Raw genomic sequence first — 22,239 nt, forward strand, 5'->3', positions numbered from 1 at the left:
AAAGGATAGTAAGGTAGATCGTAATATCCCTGGTCTGATATATATTTTTTAATCTCCACAAATTGGAGAATAAAAAAAGAGTCAACTCTCTTGGTGAGGAAAAACAGGTCACTGGAAAATGAAGGTGATATAAAAACAAAAGCTATCAATAAAAATTAATTTTGAAACAACCACCAGCCCTTTCCTCCAAGACTCTGCATTTTCTGGATTTGCTCTCCAATGATGAACATCAAATGGCTGCTGGCCTTTTAATCTGGACAACTTCCCAGAAACATATAAATTTTCCACTTAAGAAGGTTAGTAGCATCCCAAATGTTCAAATTTACAGCCACCAAGAATTGTTTTGTCACTAAATAATGCTACTGACTTTATTTAGATTGGAAAAATAGCTCCTCCCTTCCCCAAATGACTGTAATAAAGCAGATGATAGGTATGTGTGGTAGGATTATCCTTCAGTTTCTTTTCTTTTTTTAAATCCCTAGCAAATACTGTAAGGCCATTTACAATGTTTATACATTACATTCACAAATACATTCTGTGTAGTGAAAATTGTTACACATGCTTTACCCGTAAGTCTCCCTCTTACCCCCTAAACTCACCTGGTACCAGTCATTTTACTGAATCATAAAAAAAAGGAAGTTGAGAAAATGAATCATAATTTTTGTTTAAAGGTCTGAGGCAATCTGGAAAAAAAGACATTTCCTTGCAAGGCTAATGCTTTAGTGATGTTGATTACACTACAAGTTGTCATTAGACACCCAAGAATAATGTGCCTGTCAGTGACTCTGGTTTTATATTTTGCTATGTCCACTGAGTTTATTTATTGGAGTAGCCCTCAAGGATTTGGAAGAATAGATATTAGGACTAAAGTGGTAGCTGAGGTCACTCTCACAGCTTAAGTAAAACACAGACAGACACACACACATAGACACACACACACAAACCCACACATGTGCATGTGTACGTGCATTTGCCCCCAGAGCTGAAGGTTCCAGTACTCTATTTAAGCCCAAACAGACTGCCTATTTCCCACATGGAGTATATTACTAGGGGAATGGGAAAAGCCTGCCCTACTGGCATTGGGGGGTTACAGTGGTTCCATACTAATACTAGGTCAATTCAATTTTACATCAGATATCCCTCTTTCTATAAGTTAGGTATGTGTAAGAAACTTGTCTTTTCACATTTCTCCCAGGGGAACCTGTACTCTATGATAATCCCTAGGCAGGATCAAGAAATAAAACAGAGAGAAAAGGACAAGAGTCTGTAAATCCTTTCTTGGTTTCAAATTCAAAAGGAAGGTCTGAAATAGTAATATATTGCATCCATCTGTTAGGCCCTGCAAAGGCAGCCTCTATTAGTGGATAAATAATTCTGACTTAAACAGGGAAAAGGCCAGTGATTTTTCCCCAAAGTGTACTTGCTGTGTCTCCCCACTGGTGTCTAAGAGTCTAGGCTAGGAAGCAAGCCTCATGAATTTCAGGCTTCCTCAAGCACAATTACAACAGGAGCTGCAAAGCAGAGGGAAGAAGAAAAAAACAAAAACAAAAAAATTCCCTAATTGGGTATTATATCATATTCATTATCCTATCCTATCCTCTATAACTCCTTAGAAGAGAATCAAAGTAAGTGTTAGGCAAACAATTATGTGGGTCTCTGAGATTTAAAATGTGTATCTGTGTGTACTGTTCCTCACATACACACAAATACATAAGTACATACATATCTATCTTTTTAAAAAATCGGGTGCAAAAAAATCTGGCTGAGGTGTCAAGAATTCTCACTTATAAGCAGTGTTCAGCTGGAAAGCAGCTGGCATTGAGTAGTCTGTCATGGCAGTGACAGAAGCAACTATAAACTGAATGAAGGTAAGATTTTTAAAGGGCAAATGAGAAGAAGGGGGTAAAGGGTATTGGGAGAGAAGAAAAGAGTAGAGAAAAAAATTTTTTTATTCTTCACTGCTTTTTCAGACCCACAACAAGATCTTGGAAGGTACACACACCCAATGCTGTATTCCTCTCTTAGCTACAGACAATGCAAACAAACAATGATAAAATACCCTCCTCTATTCTGTACTGTCAATAAAATGCACAGTACAGGCAAAGGGTATTATTCAGAGGTGTCATCTCAGGAGAATTTAAAACTGGGACATGAAGTGAGGACGCACACCATCTAGTGGCCGGGTCAGGATTTCACAGCCAGTGTCTGTGACCAGCAAAGTGTGCTCAAACTGAGCAGATCGTTTTCCGTCTCTCGTCACTGCTGTCCAGCCATCTGGCCAGGTTTCATCTTGCCATCCACCTTAAAAAATAAACAAATAGATAAGAAGTTAAAAAGCATGTAAGAAATATCTGTAACTTGGCAAGAAAAAATTTTCCAGATTAATATATTTATGCAAACAACTCACCAAATACGATTGTGGAATTATACTGAGGTTTCCTCCCCCTCTCTCTTACAAAATTGTATTAGGACAACATTTTAAGGCACTACTCTCACTTAGATGAGAAATCTGTAACAATCATTTAACTAGCAATTCCAAAATAATGCCTTCCTGAATATTTTCTCCTTTAGCAAAAGCCTAACCTACTAATTTGAGGTACATTGTGATAACGTGAGGTGAAAGGCTAGCGGGAACTCTGTTCGCCCTTTTGAAAGATACAGGATGATGACCAGACAAGAACATGGAATCTTAGACTGATCCACTTAAGAATAGTCTCCTCTCCCTGTGCCCCATTGGATTAGGGAAATGATCAGTCTGAAAGAAGAGAAAGTCTGTGATAACTTCAATTTATGGAAGTATCTCTTTCAGTTCACCTCTGCTACCTGGAAGCAAGAATCTTTCTAGGGAGTAAATGTCCAGAGAGTAATTGAATGATTTCAAGAAAATGATTCTCTAAGAGTATAATGGATAAAGTGAAATATTAATTGAACTTTCACCTAGGCTTTTTTTTTTTAACCCTTACCTTCCGTCTTATAATCAAAATGGTGTATTGGTTCTAAGGCAGAAGAGTAGTAATTGCTAGGCAATGGGGGTCATCAAGTGACTTGCCCAGGGTCACACAGCTAGTGTCTGGGGCCAGATTTGCACCCATGACCTCCCTTCTCTGGGCTCACCTAAGCTTTTTGATTATGTCTTGGAGTTTGAAGGTTAGGGTTCTATTTTCCTTCTGGTTACAATCTGTGTAATCTCTCAAATAATACTTCTTGCTGTGAGTTTAAAAATTAATAATCAGTAACTAAATGTTATATTTTATAATGTTTTATTAATAATAATTAAAACAAATTCCTGACTTCAGCCCGGACGCAGGTCCAAGAGTGAGTGGGAGGAGCATATATCCACTTAACTACCAATAATGCGATCTTGCCGACGTGTAGATGCAAGAGAGATTATAGGGAATTTTGGGAAATATTAAGGGACTTCTGGGGGATGAAGTCCAAAGGCTCAAAATCTCCATTTATACACTGCCTATATTCAGAAATTATGGATAGTTTTCTTATATTATTACTTGCATTCTGTTTTTTAGGTTATTTGGCTTATTAAGTTCTTTTATTTTGCAAAAAGCATCTGTAATGGGGATAAGTTAGAAGCATTCCCTATAAGATGAGTAGTAAAACAAAGAACCCATTATCACTAATATTATTTAATACTGTATGAAAATAATAACAATAGCAATAATAGAAAAAGAAATTGGAATTATGTAATAAAACTATCTCTTCACAGATGAAATGATAATCAATCTCTAGAAAGTTCTAGAGATTCAACTAAAAATTAACTTTATCAACTATTAATAATTTTAGCAAAGTGGCAGGATTGAAAATAAACTAAAATATTCCACATTTCTATATATCACTAAGAATGTCCCATAAGAAAAGATTACAAGAGATCGCCCATTTAACTAACCAAAGATAGAATAAAATACATAATAATATATCTTCCAAAGCAAATCCAGAAACTATATGAATATAATTATAAAATGCTCTTTTTAAACAAATAAAGTCAGATTTAAATAACTGGAAAAATGTTAATTGCTCACAGGTGGGCAAATCAACGTAATTAAAATGACAATCCTACCTAAACTAAGCTACTTATCCAATGCCATCCAAATTAAATTATAAAAATATTATTTTATTGAAACAGAAAAAATAATAACAAAATTCATTCAGAAAAACAAAAGGTCATGGATATCAAAGGAAACCATGGGGAAAAAATGCTAAGGAAGACAGTCTAACAGTACCAGATTTCAAATTACACTACAAATTAGTCTTTATCAAAACTATTCTGGTACTGGCTAAAATAGAAAAAAAGAAGATCAATGGAACAGAATAGACATAGAATAAACAATCATAAAAGATTATAGTAATCTTGGGTTTAGCAAAGGTAAAATTCCAAGTTTTGGGAATATCAATTCACCACTTGGTAAAAATTATTGGGAAAACTGAAAGGCAGTTTGGAAGAACATACATATGGTCCAATGTCTTCCACAATTTACCAAAATAGGATCAAAATGGATATGTGACCTAGGGATAAAGGGGGATATTATAAACGAAATAAAGAACAGGGAACATATTACCTATCAGATTTGTGGAGAGAAGAATTTATAAATGAACAAAATATAAAAAGCACTGTGAAAAGTAAAATGGATAATTTTGAATACAAATAAAACCAATGTAGTCAAGATTACAATGAAAACAATAACCTGGGGAAAAGTTTTGTGGACAGTTTCTTGGATAAAAGTCTCATATTTAAAATACATTAGGAACTTTGTCAAATATATTGAGTGTTAGCCATTCCCCAACTGACAAATAGTCAAGAGATTTGAATAGACAGTTTGGGGATGAAGAAATCAAAGCTATGTTTTTATATAGGTAGATCATTACTGATTAGAGAAATGCAAATCAAAATAGCTGAGATATCATCTCATACCTATCAGACTAGCTATGATAAAAGGGAAAAATTACAAATATTGGAGAGAATGTGGAAAAATAGGAACACTAAAACATGGTTGGTCAAACTGTGAATGGATCCAACCATTTTAGGGAGCAATCTGAAATCATGCTCTAAGAATTACAAAAGTGTAATATCATTATTAGGTTTATTTCCTAAGGTGACCAAGGAAAAAGGAAAGGAAATCATGTATTCTAAAATCTTTGTTGCAGCTCTTTTTTGAGTGTGGTTGCAAAGAACTGGAAACTGAAGAGATGTCTACTAATTGGAGAATGGCAAAACAAGCTGTATTAAATGACTTAACGGAACACTATTGTGCCATAAGAAATGATGAACAAGGTGATCATCAAAAAACCTGTAAAGATTTATATGAAGTGATTCAAAGTGAAGTGAGCAGAACCAGGAGATCATTGTACACAATAACAACAATAACATATGATGATCAACTATAAATTATTTATGTATTTTCAACAAGACAAGGATCCAGGATAACTCCAAGAGACTCATAAAAAAGAATAGCCAACACCAAAGAAGGAAGAGAGAGTCCAAATGGACAAAATATTCTTCATTTTATTCTCTCTATGAATTTTTCTCTAGTGTAAGCAACATTTCTCATTTCACAATACAAATAGGAAATATGTATTATATGATAACATATGTACAAACTACATAATATTACCTGTCTTCTTGGGGAGGGAATAGGAATGGGAGGAAAAGAGGGAAAAAAAAAGAACAAGACAGATTTTTGGACACAGCTAATGTGAAAATCTGTTTCTCTTTGATAAGTATATTTATTATAATTTATCATGTATTTATAACAAAAAAATTATCTTCCTGAGGAATGTATTAATAGAGCAACAGAAGTTTTTAGCTGTCTACTGCAAAAGAATTATTTTATTTTACTTTTTCACTTGAAAAAGGATATAGATTCTTATATATTCATTTGAAAATACACTGTCACTTTGAAATAGGCTTACAATATGATTTTCCCAATAAATAAACACATGTTAAAAAAATAAAAATTAAAAGCAATTCTTAGATACCATCTTAGATCACATCTGTCAGATGGGCTAAGACAAAAAAAGGAAAATAATAAGTGTTGGAGGGAGGGTACGAAAACTGGGCCACTATATCCCAATGTAGTTAGTTATGAACTATCCAACCATTCTGGAGAACAATTTGGAGCTATGCCCAAATGGTTCTAAAACTGGGCATACCCTGTAATCCAACAGTAGCATGACCAGATCTGTATCCCAAAGGCATCCAAATCTGGGGAAAAGGGCCCCTGTTAAAAAATACTGATAGCATCTCTTTTTGTGGTGGTAAAGAATTGGAAAATGATGGGATGTCCATAAATTGGTGAAAGGCTGACGAAGTTGTGGTCTTTCACTGTAACAGAATACTATTGTACTGTAAGAAATGGCAAACAAGATGATTTCAGAAAAACCTGGAAAGATTTACATGAACTGATGCAAAGTGAAATGAACAGAATGCAGATAAAACTGTACACAAAAACTGTAATGTTGTATGATGAATAATTGTGAATAGCAGAGCTATTTTTAGCAATACAATGATACAAGACATTCCCAAAATTCTTATGATGAAAAATGCCATCTACCTCCAAAGAAAGAACTTAAATTGAACGCATATCAAAGCAAAGTACTTTTCATTTTGTTTTCTTTGTCGGTTATCTTTTTGTTTTGTTTTGTATATGTGTCTTCTTCCACAATATAACTAATATTATATAATTGTATAACATATATTCAAATTACTTACTATCTCACAGAGGAGGGGAATGTAAAGAATCTGGAAATTCAAAATTTTAGAAAACTGATGTTAAAATTGTTTTTTACATGTAACTGGGGAAAAAAATAAGATATTGAATGACTTTAAAAAACATATTGTTTCATGAATCATGTAACCATGAGAAAATAATCTAAATTAAAAAAAAAGAAGAAACACATATTGTTGCCTTTTGGTTCTCTTCTGCCAAATTTCCTTCTGCTTCAGAAGTTATGTATTCCAAATATGTTCATCTTTCATTCACTTCTTCAGAGATTCTCTATCATGAATTTAACTTTTCTAAATCATCCAATTCTATTTTTTAATTCTATATGAGAGCCCTAAATTTCTGACATTCCTAATTTTTAAAAAATGGATTTTATTTGTTCTTTTGAACTACTCAAGAGTTTATTTTTAGTCAACACTTTCTTGGTATTTTACAGGATTCTTTAATCAGATATTATTGGTTCACTTTCCCTTTTATTATGGAATTTTCTAATTTCTCAAATATACAAAGAATTAAGTCAAATTTAGAAGAAATCAAATCATTCCCCAACTGACAAATGGTCAAGGAATAGGCAGTATATGAATAGGAAATTTCTAGATGAAGAAATCAAAACTATCAATAATCACATGAAAAAGTGTTTGAAATACCACCCAATTAGAGAAATGCAAATCAAAATAACCGTATACCTACCCTAGAAGAGTGACCAATATGACAGAAAAGGAAAATAATAAATGTTGGAGGGAATGTGGCAAAATGGGGACACCTTTTATTATGCATTTGTTTTGAAAGCTTTATATATTCTTCAAGGGTTTCTTTATTCATTCTTTCCCTGATTTCAGGATCTTCCCTGTTGATTTGTCTGTTTCTGCCCTGGGCTCATATTGAGGTTTTTTTTCCTATTGTCATATTTTGATATTTCAGTCTTATTTAATATTCCTTGTCACCTATTTCCTGGTCCCATCCCTTTTACTGTTAAGTAGTCCCCTAGATAGAGTTGCAAGGCTGCTTTAGCATCCTCATGCTGTATGAAATAGCTTTAGGCTTCATCAGGCTGGTTCCATCTACATTTATAAACACATTACTTCAGGTAGAATGAAGCTGTCCATACTGGCCAATTTTGTATTATTAGGCAGAATCATCATGCCATTCTTAAAGGATGAAAGGGGGTTGGGAGAATTCCCAAGATGCCTGTTTTCCCTTTTAACTATAGAGGGTATGCAAAATTTAAGTCAAAGACTTTTTTAAATTAAAATTTTAGGAAAATAATTACGAACTACTACTACTAGATATTTAAAATTGCTGAGGAAATGGAAGGAAACCACAGAATACCTGATAAAACCATAAATCTAATCTAGATTTGAGAGGGCAGAGATAAGTGCAAAAGTAAAGACAAAAGATGTGAGAAAGGGAAGAGATGGTTAAAGCTATGGAAAAGGAGATGAGAAAACAAAATGAGATAAAGAGAATAAACAAAGAAAAAAATGAGAGAAGTAAGGAAATAAAGAGGCAGGAGAAATAGCTTAGAGAAACAAAATAAAGGGGCAAATGAGGTAATGCAGGAGAATGGGAAGAATACACAAAATGAATGACAAGACTCAGAATAAAATTTCCTTTATAAAAGCTAGGTAATTAAGAAAGCTTGATACTTTTTCCATTCTGAATAAACCTCAGGTGGAACATTACATCTAGGCTTCACAGAAATTAAAAATCCAACAGATGAAATAACATTTCTATTAAACTGATCTCTGGCTCAAAAGAAAATATGGAGAGATGGAAGGGAAAGAAATTCATGCTTTGATAAACATCCAGATGATTTAACAGTTGGGGGTTTTAATTCAGTAATTTTTCACATAAAAATCTGAAGTTATTTCATTTACCTTTATTATAATAAAACAAAATACATAAAATAATTTTAAAAACTTGAATGGCTTAACTACTTGTCTAGGGACACCTCTAGTAATAGAAGTCCTCTAATTCTGAACACTTGGGTTCTAATGAAGTTATGCAACATCACAAGAGAGCTTGTTTTATTTAATGATAATCTAAACCCCATCCTTGTGAAAATACCTAGTAATTTTGTTTGCTCTGTTGAACTACTAAACGTACCCTAGTCTCAGACTCCAAATATGGTCAAGGAAAGCTGGGTTTCCATGTTAAGGCCTACAGGAACCACCCTAGCTAGAGTCTACTTTCCTACTCTGTTTCCAAAGGACAGCAACTTTGGACTCCAGATCTGACATAGGGCTGTTTGATACCTGCTGAATACTTACTGAGACACAACCAGTGTGTTTAGTCAGATCTCTGAGGATAGTAGAGTTCCATAGTGTTTGGAGGAAAAACAACCATGAAATATAGAGGGCTGAACAAACTAGCCCTAGCAAATTTTCATTTCCCAGAGAATGTCACCACAACCCAGGCAAAAATCTGTCTGCCTCTACTACCTCTCTCCCTCTCCATCTAGGTTCTAACATTCTTTACTATCTTTCCTCTTTTTTATTGGGTCCTCTGGCACTCCCCAAGACCCATTCAACCTTCCTCCATCATCTATCCCCCCCACCTCTGGTATTCTTTCTAGTCTTGTACTCATGGAAATCTGATTCTCCTCAGAAAGCACTGCATTCCTAGAGACTCTCTGCACGGCTAGTTGTACTCAGGTACCCCCCTCTCTGCTTCTCATCTCTGTAGGAGGAACTCAGAATTGTAAAACTTTAGCTGAAAGGGCCCTCAATCTGGACCAATCCGCAAATGAAAATGCATTGCTTACCAACATATCAGGCAGCTAGGTGGCATACCCTATATATTACTGGATTTGAAGCCAAAAATTCCTCAGTTAAAATCCAGACCCATACACTGATTAGCTATGAGACTCTGAAAGTCACTTTAAACTCTCTGGGACTCACTTTCCTTCTCTGCAAAATGAAGACAATAATAGCCGCTACCTGTCAGGTTACTGGAACAAACAAGATAGTATTTAAAAAGTGCTTTACAACAAACTTTAAATATTATCTATTATTATTATGAACTATCAACTGATCTGGTTATCTACTTGTCTGAAGACCTCGAGGGTGGACAAACTCACTGCTGCATCCTGAAGCAGCCCAGTCCAATAATGTAATACTCCAAATGTAGTTTTTCATAAAATCTAATCTATATATTCCTCTCCACAACTCCCCATTTATTCCTAGTTGTGCTCTCTAGGGGAAAACAGTGAGATTCTCAAGCCTTCCACTCAAGTCCCCAAAGGACATTTATGGCAAAGGGGTCTCTATGTTTGTTCTAATTCCACTGTGGCCTCTAAATCATTAGATTGATGTTCCTTGAGAGTCTGAAGTACCTTGCATTGTACCTTGTACATACTAGGTATTCTAAGAGCTAACTATTATTCCCTAAAGACTTTATAATTCACTTTCTACTCTATACATGAGTTTCCCTTTTATTAGAGTAAAAAAAGCCCAACAAAATCTACAATTGTAACAGAATTGTACCTAGAAATAAAAAACACTTTAGGTCAGTCAAGTATCTTCTTGTACTATAACAACACTTCAAAATCATTTAGGAAAAAATGCCTATTTTCTAATTTCCCTCACCAGTCTTTGGTTGGGAAAAAAAAAAACCTTTGCAGCATGTGCCTCTCCTGCAAGTTCCTCAGATCCTAAAGATCTCATAGGAAGAATTAGAGAACAGAAGTAATTAAATCAGATAGCTAGAATCAAAAAAGCAGTGAAGGGCTCCTACTTTAATGGAGTCACAGCAATCCACTATCCACACTATCAACCCTGCCAGATCCTGGATGAATTGTGTTGAAGATGCCAAAAAAGGGAAAAAGCAGTCTCCCAGACAAGACTACCACTTTATGAGACCCAAATGGCCTTCAACCTAGTCAAATTATAGAATACCTTCAAGTTCCATGCCACCCAACTCTGCTTTCTGATATCAGGCATAGAAATGGCATCTTCTAAATAAGAAGTAAGCAGGCAACACCTGAGAGGGCCAAATCCAACCAGAGTGGGCTTGATAAGCTTGGGGATTGACTTACCTCTAAGCCAAGCTTAGTCAAGAGGTTCTAGACAACAGAGAGATGAACTTGAGCGGCCTGCCAAAACAGATGTTTCCTTTGGAGAATAAGATAAACAACCCCTTTGGGGGTCAGAACATGGAGTGGAAGGAAACAGGATGAGTGTCTGCTGCTCTGATACCACGGGAGGCGGGCAGCTAGGACAGCCAGACCGATATACTGAAAGACCAAGTAAATCACTGTTGACCGCTCTACTAGTATCTGAATTCTGAAGGGAGCCCATGGAAGAAGGGAAGCTGCCTTTCATTCCCAAATCTCCAAACCCATAGAACATGGTCACCTCAGCCACCAGAGATTACCAACCTTTCCTAGAGGCCCTCGAACACGGGTCACACAAGGACAAAACTCTGCCAACAAGTCTTCCTGCCTACCATTATTGTCTCTTAAAGACTGAAGCAAGCCTGAATCCTAGCAATTTTTGAGGTGATTTCAATAGGAAAATATTCTCCCTCCCCAACAACATTAATATGTAAGGTAACCACTTTCTAACCAAATCTTTCTTCTCTTCTGAGTTTCTAAATAAAATTAAGCACAAATTCAAAGCAGGAGGCCAAGAAATAAAAACAAAGAGAAGGGTGGAAACATGGTTGCAATTTACCAATCAAGAAATCAAAGCACCATTCTCTCATTAAGAACTATTGCATATTTGTTCATTCTCACCTTCACAGATCATGGGCTCAATTGTAAATACATGACCAGGCTTCATCACTCCAACTGCTTTATTTTCTGAAATAAAAATACAAATCACAAATGAATTAAATCTCAAGATTTAGCATTTCCCCTCTTCTTGGCCCCACTTAAAAAAAAAAAAAGTCCTCTTCAAGTCTTAGCTTATAATGCAGAACACTGAGGAAAAGAATGAAAATAAACATCATATACTTATATCAATGACCATTAAGCTAATTTTTCATTCCATTCTTCAGATGCAGTTTTTCTACAAATATATTTCATTGCTTAAAAGTACATTTTCAAAAGAGCAAAGAATTCTTGTGCTTTATTTCACATATGCATAGCTTCTCCTGGAAAAAAAAAAGAATATATTGTTCATCTCTGATAAATACAGAGTGCTCATGTGGATTATGGGACCAAGGATAACTCCTCATTCTCTGTCCATCTGTAAAAGGGAATGGGACAAATAATTTAGACCGAACAAGTTATCCTTATCTTCCATTTTTAGAGTAAACAGCCTTTGTATTTGGTTTGTTTGAGTGATTTTTTTTTAATTTAAAGGAAGAATGGCAAAATGGGGACTACTACTAGTGGCATCTGATTTTATTCTGTTTTAATGGCTTTGTGTGTTTCTTGATTTTAAATTTTATTTAAAAGATAAAATATTAGTTTTAAAACCTGTGATTTCTAAAGCATTGCCAAAAAGTAGCTGAAGAATAGCCCTTTATTCTAGGGACAGAAAAGAAACTAGAATGTCGTAACAACTCCCAATGGCAAAGCAAATACATGATTTCATCTACTGCTTTCTGGTTATAAGAACCTGATGGGTATTTTCACCTTTTATCTTAGTTGCTTATTTAATAGTCCTCCAAGTAAGATTAGGTTTTCTGGACTTTACAGACTTTACAACCAGTTTCTCTTGGGTATGTGAATATATAAAAAATTTAGGACACTCTGAAAATAATATGCTGAATTTTGCATATCCAATAAAAAAGGGGAAAAATGAAAATGTTCGGTAGGTAGCCTGGGAAGTGGCAAACTAGCAAGAAGGAAGATGCGTCAGGCACTGTGTGTTGTTCCAGGTTCAGTTCGGTTACTGACTTGCTCTGTAACCTTGGGCAAGCCATCGGACCTCTATTTATTTGTCAGTTTCTTAGTTTTCAAGAGTGTATGTGAAAGCCTTTCAAAACTGTCAAGTGCTCATGCAAATATAAGATAGTATTATTAACTCCTGACCGGTAATGACTTCTTTAGAGCAGGAAGGCAAAAGGTAACATACACCTTATCCATCTAAGGATCTTTTGAGAATCAGAAAAAGCAGAGAGCCTGCCCAGCAACCAAAAGGAGGCAGTGTGTAGTAGCAAGGAGTCAGGAAAACCTGAGTTCAAGCCTTGCCTCTGACACATTGTAGCCATATTATAAAATCTCTCAGGGTCCCAGGCAAAACTTAAGATGATTAAGTTTGTAGAGTGCATGGTATCTCCACTGGTAGAGAGAATTCCTCAGGTTAAAAAAAAGGAAGAGACCACTAGAGACTAGAGGAGCCCCAGGGAAAAGCTGCACGTGGTACATACTTCCCTCCCCTGCTTAGGTAAATAATGACCTATGACATGCTTATAGGGAGGCATTTATAAATGAGTACACAATTTTTCTTTTCATGGCCTTATCTTTAAAAATTAGTTATTGTTGATTACTGAAAATTCCTGCTATATCATTAGCTCCTAGAAATGTAAGAACTGATTGATATTTTGCTATAGCAAATTTCACAAATGGTTTTAAGAAAATCAAATACATAGGAATGAAGGATTTTGTTTCTCCGATAGGCTGTAGGCCTCCTGACAAAAAGCATAATGAAGGCTGTGAATCTTAAAACTGCTCAGACTCTACCTTAGAACATTTGGTGAAGGCTATTCCCCATTTAAAAAATGGAGGTACTTGATCAGGAATATATTGGGAATTTTAACATTACTCCAACCATACTTAGGCATACTTTAGGGGAAGATAAAGTGGTAAAACTCCTTACTAAACAATGAAAAAGTCCCTAACTCATACTTATAGTGAGGCTAAAACCTTAAGCTAGGTCTATTTTTAGATCTAATACAAAAGGGTGCTAAGTACCTATAAAGGTTAAATTAATCACTAAAAGGTCAAACAACTTACAAAGGGCAAGAGGTGTGAAGTTTTAGTCTACTCAGGGAAGGTGATTAACAAAAGAAGATGTGAATTAAGAATGGTCAGTCCTGTAGAAAACATCTATTGTGATTGGTAGATGTGAAAATTTAGGGGAGGTGACATAAGAGAAATTTTTATTTAAAAGGAGCTGGCTCTCTCAACTTAGTAGTTAGTTGGATCTCTGACTAGTTGGAGTAGCTGGGCCTCTGAACTTAGTTGAGTTTGGAAGCTGAATTGGAGGGTCTCTGAACACTAGAGTTTTGCTTGGGACAAAATCTTGTGGTGAGTGGATAACACTGATTTAGTTTTCTCTCTTAAAGAGAAAGGCCTAGGCTATTTGGCCTAGGCCCTAAGCCTTTTCCTACTATTTCCTCTTATTCTGTCTCTCTCCCTTCCCTTAATTCCTTCATTCGTATTAATTAAAATCTCCATAAAACCCAGCTGACTTAGGTATTTCATATTTGGGAATTTTTCCCATGGTGACCACTTATTTTTGATATAAAATCAAGACACTAAAATTATTTTTATAGTTTTGGCAATTCACAGTCTTGAATCCACATTTTCGCAATCACAAGGCCAGCCCCTGCAGGAGTGGGAATAGGAATCAAGGAATAAAGGATAAATCATCTCTAGTCTCCTTATTAGATTGCCATTACACCTGCCATTAGGAAGGCTTCCAAGTACCTGCTAGGTAATAGCAACATGGCAGGTTCAGCAGCAGACCTCATTATTACTCTGCTTGTTACCATTCCCCAATGGTTAACACAGAACTAACTCCCTCCTATTTCCCCCATCCAAGTGATTCTGAACATGGAGTAAACAAATCCCTCTCTTTAATCTAGTCTGTTTGCTCCCTCGTTCCCACTCTCCTCAACTCTGCCCCAATAACATCTCACTCCAGAACTGCATCACTGCACTGGAACCTCTTCAATTCTCCTTATCTCTCATCTTATACCATTTCATCTCTTGTTCTTGCCACCCTCAACCTCCCTCTTGATGATACTGTTTCTCTGGCCACCCTTTCAAGTACTAGTAGCACCTTCATTTATAAGCTCCAATCTGCTGATCTTGATAGAGAGTCAAAATATTCCTCACTTTTCCCATTTCAACTTTTAGACTCTCCTCCTACACCATAATTTGGCAACCTTTTAAGGGTCCTTCAATGCAATTTTATCACCCAATCCAGATTAGGATTGCCACTATTCACTAACCTCCTTAAGATTCCCCTCCACTCTTTCCCTAATAAGTTTATTACCTGGCTCACAGTCTTTCATGTCAAGCCAACCTATCTCTCATTCTAGGGGACCTCTATATACGTTAGGATATGATCTGACATATCCCAATTTCCCAAATTTTCAATCAATTCAACTCTTATAAGCTGCTCTTCCATTCTATCTCAGCTGGACCCTAGGACGATGACATCCTTGACCTTGCCATGACCTACAAGTTTCAAACTCCATGTCCAAAAAAATTTCTTTGTCTTTTCATATTTTAGCTTTCCACCTTCCTAGGCTTAATCACCCTAAATCTTCTCTTCACCCCCCTGTCACCATCCAACTATCTCTCATTACAAGTCATCACTCTTGTAGATAGATGGCTCAGTAAATGCGACTATTAGGACTGGAGTCAAGAAGACCCATTTCAAAACTGAGCAAGTCACTGAACCAGTCTGCCTCAGTTTCCTCAACTGCAAAACTGGGATTATAATAGCACCTCTCTCCTAGGACAGTTGTAAGACTCAGATGTGCTAATATTTAAAGTGCCTAACACACAGCAGGCACTACATAAACAAAGACCAGCTATGTCTGAAACATAACTCATGATCTTTCCCTCATACCTTCCACTCTTCCAAAGTTCCCTATTACTACAGAGGGCATGAGCATCCTTCCAATTACCAAGGTTAGCAATTGGTTTCATCCTTGATTCCTTTCTAATTTATCCAACATACCCAATTCATTGTCCTTTGTCCTTTGTCACATTTTATGTCCCTCTCTCTCCATTCACATAGACACCCCTCTAATTCTAGTCCTCATTAATTCCTTCCTGGAAAATAAAAAGGCCTAAAGCCTCCTAATGGACCTCTGTTCAGAGGCCAACATGATTTTCCTAAAGGGTTGGTTGCATCCAGAACTAAGATGCTCTCAATGATTTGCATTTAAAGCTTTCTTCTCTTTCCAGTCTTCTTCTATTCTACTTCCTTCCATACTTCCGACAATCCATCTGCATACCAAGAATGCTCTCCTTCCCAATCTCTAACTCTTAGAATCCCCATATTCATCTCAAACACCATATCTTCTAGGTCTTTCCTAGTCTCTCAGCTGCTAGTGCAGCTCTAAAGTTACCTTCTTAGCTCCTTTAAGGGCTTTCCATCTATTCTGTAATTATCTTGTACATATTCATTTACATACATTGTTTCCAACAAGTAGATTCAAATTCTTATGGTAAGAATTATTTTTGCCTTTTTTTTTTTGCATTCCCAGCATTTAGCACAATGCTTAAGTACGTACTCAATAAATGCTTTCTTAAAATCAATACTGTGTATTGGAGAGTGGGGCAAGGGCTGACAATTAAGGTTAAATGACTTGAGCAGGGTAACATAGCTAGAAGTTATCTGAGGTAACATTTGAACCTAGGACCTCCTGTCTCTAGGCCTGGCTCTCAATCCACTGAGCCACCCAGCTGCCTCCAATCAATGCTTTTTTGTTTTTGAATAAATGGTTTTTGATTAATTTTTTCTTATGAGTTGGAAAGAATCTCAGGAATTATCTAGTCCAATGCTAATCCTTTATAGTTAAGGAAACCGGTATGACTAACTTTAAGTCTCTACACATGTTGCTTTTCCCACCTGACCTATCTTCTCAACTATTTCAAATATTAATATCTTTCAGATCTCAAACTCCATACTCTCTAAATCTTCCCAGCCTACTTTTTGATCCTGATGGTCTGACCACTCTGAATTTCTATAGTGAATAATAAAATCAGAGATCTAGATGGAAGAAACCTCACAGGCCACCCAGTCCAAGTTCCTTTTACAGCACTGCACGCTTTAAAAAGCAATTTTCCCAGTTTTTTAGAAATATTAAAAATACATATTTAAAATTTAGCTGTTCCACTTTATTGCCTTAATCACTTTTAGTAAACTACATCCTCCACCCCCTTGAAAGTACTCCCCCTAAAACAAAGAGAAAAGTAGTTATGAGAAGCCATACAACAAGGTAACTGGAGCGGTTAGTATATGCAATATTCTATTCACCATCTACTAATCCCGAAGAAGGAAGTGTGCTCTAATATCAACCATCTGGAACCAACAATAGCCTTCATGTTCAATTTGAATTGCTATTTTTCTAATGTTCAAAACACAGGGATCCAATAAACTTGTTAAAAACTTTTTAAATGAAAAATTATGCTTATACAAGATGAACTTAGAAAAGGTATTTGTTGCCATGTAAAATGTATTCTTAGGAGTTATGAGGGTGATTGCTCAGTAATGGGTAGGAAAGACTCAAATTAAGCGTGTGTGTGTCTGTGTGTGTGTGTGTGTGTGTGTGTGTGTGTGTGTGAGACAGAGAGAAGAGAGAGAAGAGAGAGAAGAGAGAGAAGAGAGAGGAGAGAGAGAGAGAGAGAGAGAGAGAGAGAGAGAGAGAGAGAGAGAGAGAGAGAGAGAGAGAGAGAGAGATGGGGTGAGTGGATGGGAAGAACTTTGGTTCTCAACAGCTCCCACAGCAGATCAAAACAGGCTACTTAGATCAAAGTGTCAGAGACCTTGCACTTCTATCGTTTGAAGGCCACCCCTGATAAAGTTCAAGAGATTCATTTCCAAATTGGCTATAGAAACCCTCTTATGAACCAACATGAGTCTGAACCTTTGAATTAGAAAGAAAGAAAACTGCCCTGGCCCCAGATGGCAGCAGATATGTATATGAGGTGGGTGCCTTCTACTCAATGTGTCCAAAGGAAAATGTCCCCAATTCCCATTTGCATACATAGAGAATAGAAGCACAAACAAACCACTGGAAATTGGTGACTTTTTGTCTTTTTGTCTCTGGGAGGAGACAGTAAAAACACAAGTTTTTCTAAATTCTATAATCTATAGTCTATTGATGACTTTCTCCCAGCATACACAGGGACACCCAACCAAAAACTACAAAGTTCTTTGAGGGCTTTTAAAATGTAAAACCTTGGTTATTACAGTGTTTGGTATACAATAGACAATTAAATTCAATAATTGATTCACTCATTCATTCATGGTAGACATTCAAAATTTGTTAACTCAATATCCAACACCTCAAGCTCATGGATGGTACTCACTGGCATAATGTGGTACATTGGGGGCTGTATGGAAAAGCTTATGAATTCCATGTCCACAGTAGCTTCGAACAACTGAAAAACCATTTGCTTGGGCATGCTTCTGAATGATATTTCCCAGCTCTCTGTACCGAACTCCAGGTTTCACTATAATGGAAATTATATTTTACTATTAAAAAAACTCACAATAGTACTCAAGATTCAAAAATAAGGGCACCCCTTCTTATCTTATAGGTAGGAACAGAATGCCAGGCTATCAGAGCCCAGATCAACAGGCTTAAAGGTCCCTAACATTCTGAAGGACTATTTTCAGTCCTCTCATTAGCAGTGAATGTTTGGCAACAATGATTCTCAAATGTTTTGCTCTCATGAGCCCTTCATACTCTAGCTCTTGTGGGTTATATCTAACCATATTTACTGTATTGGAAATGAAAACATCTTGGTATTATGAAAATAATTTTGACCCCAAAGATCTCCTAAAAAGCTCTCAAGAATAGCTCAGAGGTCCCACTTTGAATGCTCTATAATGTGGTAGGCAGAAGTCAGATTTTCTGATATTGCTTTGTGGTAGCCTAGGTCACATTTAGAGCATATCAGAGTATAATAAGCAAATTTCCCATTAACCCCTTTAAAAAATTGTTTATATCTTATGTTTTTACATAATTTTCATTTCCAAATTCTCCACCTCTCCCCTTTCTTCCAGTAAGTCATTCCTAAACAAAAAACAGAAATTAAATCAACACAGCAATGCAATGTAGAATTTTGCCTACAGTTCCCCAGCTTCTGTAAGAAGGATGGGGGGGGCAGCTGGGTAGCTCAGTGAATTGAGAGCTAGCCCTAGAGACGGGAGGTCCTAGGTTCAAATCTGGCCTCAGACACTTCCCAGCTGTGTGACCCTGGGCAAGTCACTTGACCCCCATTGCCTACCCTTACCACTCTTCTGCCTTGGAGCCAATACACAGTATTGACTCCAAGACGGAAGGTAAGGGTTTAAAAAAAAAAAAAAAAAAAAAAAAAGAAGGATGGGAAGTATATTCTTTTATAACCTTTAGGGACAAGCTTAGTCATTAAAATCCCTTAGCACTCCCTCCCTTGTGTCCTTCTCATCATTATATTCACTATGGATAATGTTTTCCTGGTTGTGCTCATTGTAGGTTTGCATCAGTTCTTAAGACTTCCTGCGCTGTTTATAAATTGTTCATAATTGTCCCTTCTTCTGATACAGCAATTTTGTTGCTATCAGTCATTTCAGTCATGTCTGACCGTTCATGACTCCATTTGGGATTTTCTTGGTGAAGATAGTAGAGTGGTTTGCCATTTTCTTTGCCAATTCACCTAGCTAGTAAATGTCTGAGGCCAGATTTGAACTCAGAAAGATGAATCTTCCTGACTCAAGGCTGAGATTTCCATATACTCCATCACCTAGCTGCCACAAATAAGCACTTAATAAACATTTACTGGATTAGATGGGAAATAATGCTGTATTATTTTGATTTGTTTAATGTTCTTCTTTGTTATAAGGAAGGTTTCATTGTACAAATATACATGTGTCATTTATCAGCTGTAGAAAAAGAACAAGTCTTAGAGAATACAAAGGACCTGGATTCAAGGGCAATCAAGCAATATAAGCTCTAAGTGTTCCCAAGCAACTGAATATTGAAGAGGGCAGTTAGGTGACTCAGTAGATAGACTCAGTGGATAGAGCACTAGGCCTGGAGTCTAGAGGACTTGGTTCAAATCTGATCTCAGATGCTTCCTTACTGTGTTACCCTGGGCAAATCATTCAACCCTGTCTGTCCATTCCTTGTTCGTCTGTCTTAAGAGTTATTACTAACACAGAAAATAAGGGTTTTAGGAGTAAAGACTACATATTGAAGTACAAGTACTAATCCATTTTGACAGTTTTTATTAACTAAGGAATTCCTTAACTCAATGAAATCAAGAGTCTGAATTAGGGTGTTAATGGTCTCACTGAGTATTGCATGGGGGCAGTAAATATCTGGAGAATTTTGCTTAGCTCTGGGTAGCAATAGGGGGACACTTAAGATATGTCTAAAACATAGTCTAAAAGCAATTGGACAGAACAGTAAACATTGTTGAGAAAACCAGGATTGCTTAACTTGGAGACTTGGAAAGGACATGAGAGCTGACTCAGTTTTTCAAACACCGTTATATGAAAGAGGAAATCAAGGGACATGGTTCTTTGCCCAGTAAAATGAGGTCCATGGTTTACATATTTGCCCAGAATGAGCCAGAGTAAGGAAGAACTTCCTCTCAGAGAGGTATTCAAAAAGGCTTACAAAGTAATGAGCTCTCCAACACACATGTCCAAGCAGAGATAATAGGTTGAGAAGCTCAGAGCAAGGAAGGAGTCAACACATAACTACTGCAATCAGTTATTACTGCCACCAGGCCTCACCTGCATCAATTGCTTGCATGAGACACTCATAAGTTGTCTGGACCAGCTTTCTCGCATTTTCATCCACTTCTCCAACAAAAAATGTCTCATTCAGGTCTCCATGATAACCATTTCGATAGATAGTGATATCCACTAAGAAGAAAAATACCCACACACAATTAAACATATCACATCTTCCTCTTATAACTTTGCTTTAGTGACAAAGATCCTTAATGGAAAAGATAAAAATTGTTACATACTCCAAATAAATTGCAAAGCTTGAAAAAGTTTTCCTCATTTAGTGTAAAATTCCTTCTCCTAAGGCAACAGTAGCATAGGTAAGAGGAAAACATCAGTGCAAACTGAAATAATCATTAAGACATGCCACTGACTAGTTCATCACTTTTCAGGAAATGGGATGATTTTCATCCATTAAGATCTGAATTTTAAAAGACAGGACCAGAAAAGTAAAAAATTTTGAGGCTAAACTATAACAATTATACTATAATAAAGTTACCTCTCTATGTCCATTATATAAGATATAAGAATCTTTAAAGTGCCATGAATTCATAATCCAATCACTCTGAAAATTTAGAATTACATTAAGAAACTGACTAAAATGCTATATTTTTTCACCCAGGGAGCTCACTCATCTTTGTCATGCAAAAGGAATATGTTCTAAAAAGTAGCTGATGGAGAGATGCAGAATGCTACTTATCCTGCAGCCTTAATAAAATCCTTCCCTCTTTTTGGCACTACGTGATCACTTGTTTTCCTCTGGGCTGCCATAACTGAGGTAATGCTTTAAGAATAAGGAATGTAAAAGTGTTACCACTAGAGTTTCAAAAACAAAATGCCAAAAACATTTAAAGCCATGAATCATGAATTCACTAAACAGTGAAGATTTCCTAAAGGTAATAAGCATGTAAGCATCATGTAAGAAACCATTATAAAAGCATTTCTTAAAAGTGTGGCCTTTTACTACCCCAATTTTAAAAATGGAACAGCAATAAAAATAAAGAGAAAAAGTCAGGGCTAAATAATTCAGTTCATCCGTTTATAATAACCCCACTCTCCTCCCCCACCATACGTGATCTCATTTTTGCTTCAGTGATTTTCTCAGTGGAAAAGTCATAATTTTGTATTCCCTACCGTTAACAATATCACCATCTTGCAAGGGTCTCCTGTCTGGAATTCCATGGCAGATCACTTCATTCACTGAAGTACAACATGACTTGGGAAAATTATAATAATTCAGTGGAGATGGATAGCAATTTCTTGCTATGCATGCCTATAATATTTAAAAATATATGAAGGAAAAATGATTTAGAATGTGAAAAGGAACAAATCACACAATCAGTGCCTCTGTAATCATTCAAATGTACTATCTATATGAGTTCAAAGTAACTGCTGCTATTTCAATAGTTTGTGCTTTAAGATCACTCTTAAATTCATAGCATCCCAGATTTAAAGCTGGCAGAGACTGAGTTCAACTCCCTGATTTCACAGATTAGAAAATTGAGGCCTGGAGAGGTGCTGTGACTTGCCCAATATAACACAAGCAGAAACTGAAAAATCTAGGATTTGAATACAGGTCCTCTGACTCCACAAGAAATATTCTTTCCATTGAACTGTAACACCCCTCTCTATTTTTATAAAAAGATTTAATGTCATGTATTCATGAACCAATCATTCTGGAAATTTGGAATTGTGTTACTATAATGACTAAAATGCCTATATTCCCTCATCCAGAAATTCCACTGTTATGTACATACCCAAGGAGGTCCATGATAAAAAGAAAGATTCTCTACATAACAAAATATAGTAATAGTATTTAAAAAATAGCAACGAACTGAGAATAAGGTAGATTCTATTAGCATGGGAAA

General features: G+C 36.2%; 1 protein-coding gene across 1 annotated transcript in view; it reads right to left on the reverse strand.

The window, feature by feature from the left end:
- Positions 1-1,931: 1,931 nt before the first annotated feature.
- METAP1 (methionyl aminopeptidase 1) overlaps positions 1,932-22,239 on the reverse strand; it is a 68,968-nt gene continuing 48,660 nt past the window's right edge. Inside the window, exons 7-11 of the mRNA XM_001364086.5 lie at positions 21,506-21,644; positions 20,375-20,506; positions 17,959-18,102; positions 11,470-11,535; positions 1,932-2,301 (exon numbers count right to left, since the gene is read on the reverse strand). Of these exons, the coding sequence (XP_001364123.1) occupies positions 2,138-2,301; positions 11,470-11,535; positions 17,959-18,102; positions 20,375-20,506; positions 21,506-21,644 (645 nt within the window). The 3' untranslated portion in view covers positions 1,932-2,137. The remainder of the gene's footprint in view (positions 2,302-11,469; positions 11,536-17,958; positions 18,103-20,374; positions 20,507-21,505; positions 21,645-22,239) is intronic.

The sequence above is a fragment of the Monodelphis domestica genome, chromosome 6 (genome assembly GCF_027887165.1).
Source record: "Monodelphis domestica isolate mMonDom1 chromosome 6, mMonDom1.pri, whole genome shotgun sequence".
In the NCBI taxonomy this organism is placed as follows: Eukaryota; Metazoa; Chordata; class Mammalia; order Didelphimorphia; family Didelphidae; genus Monodelphis; species Monodelphis domestica.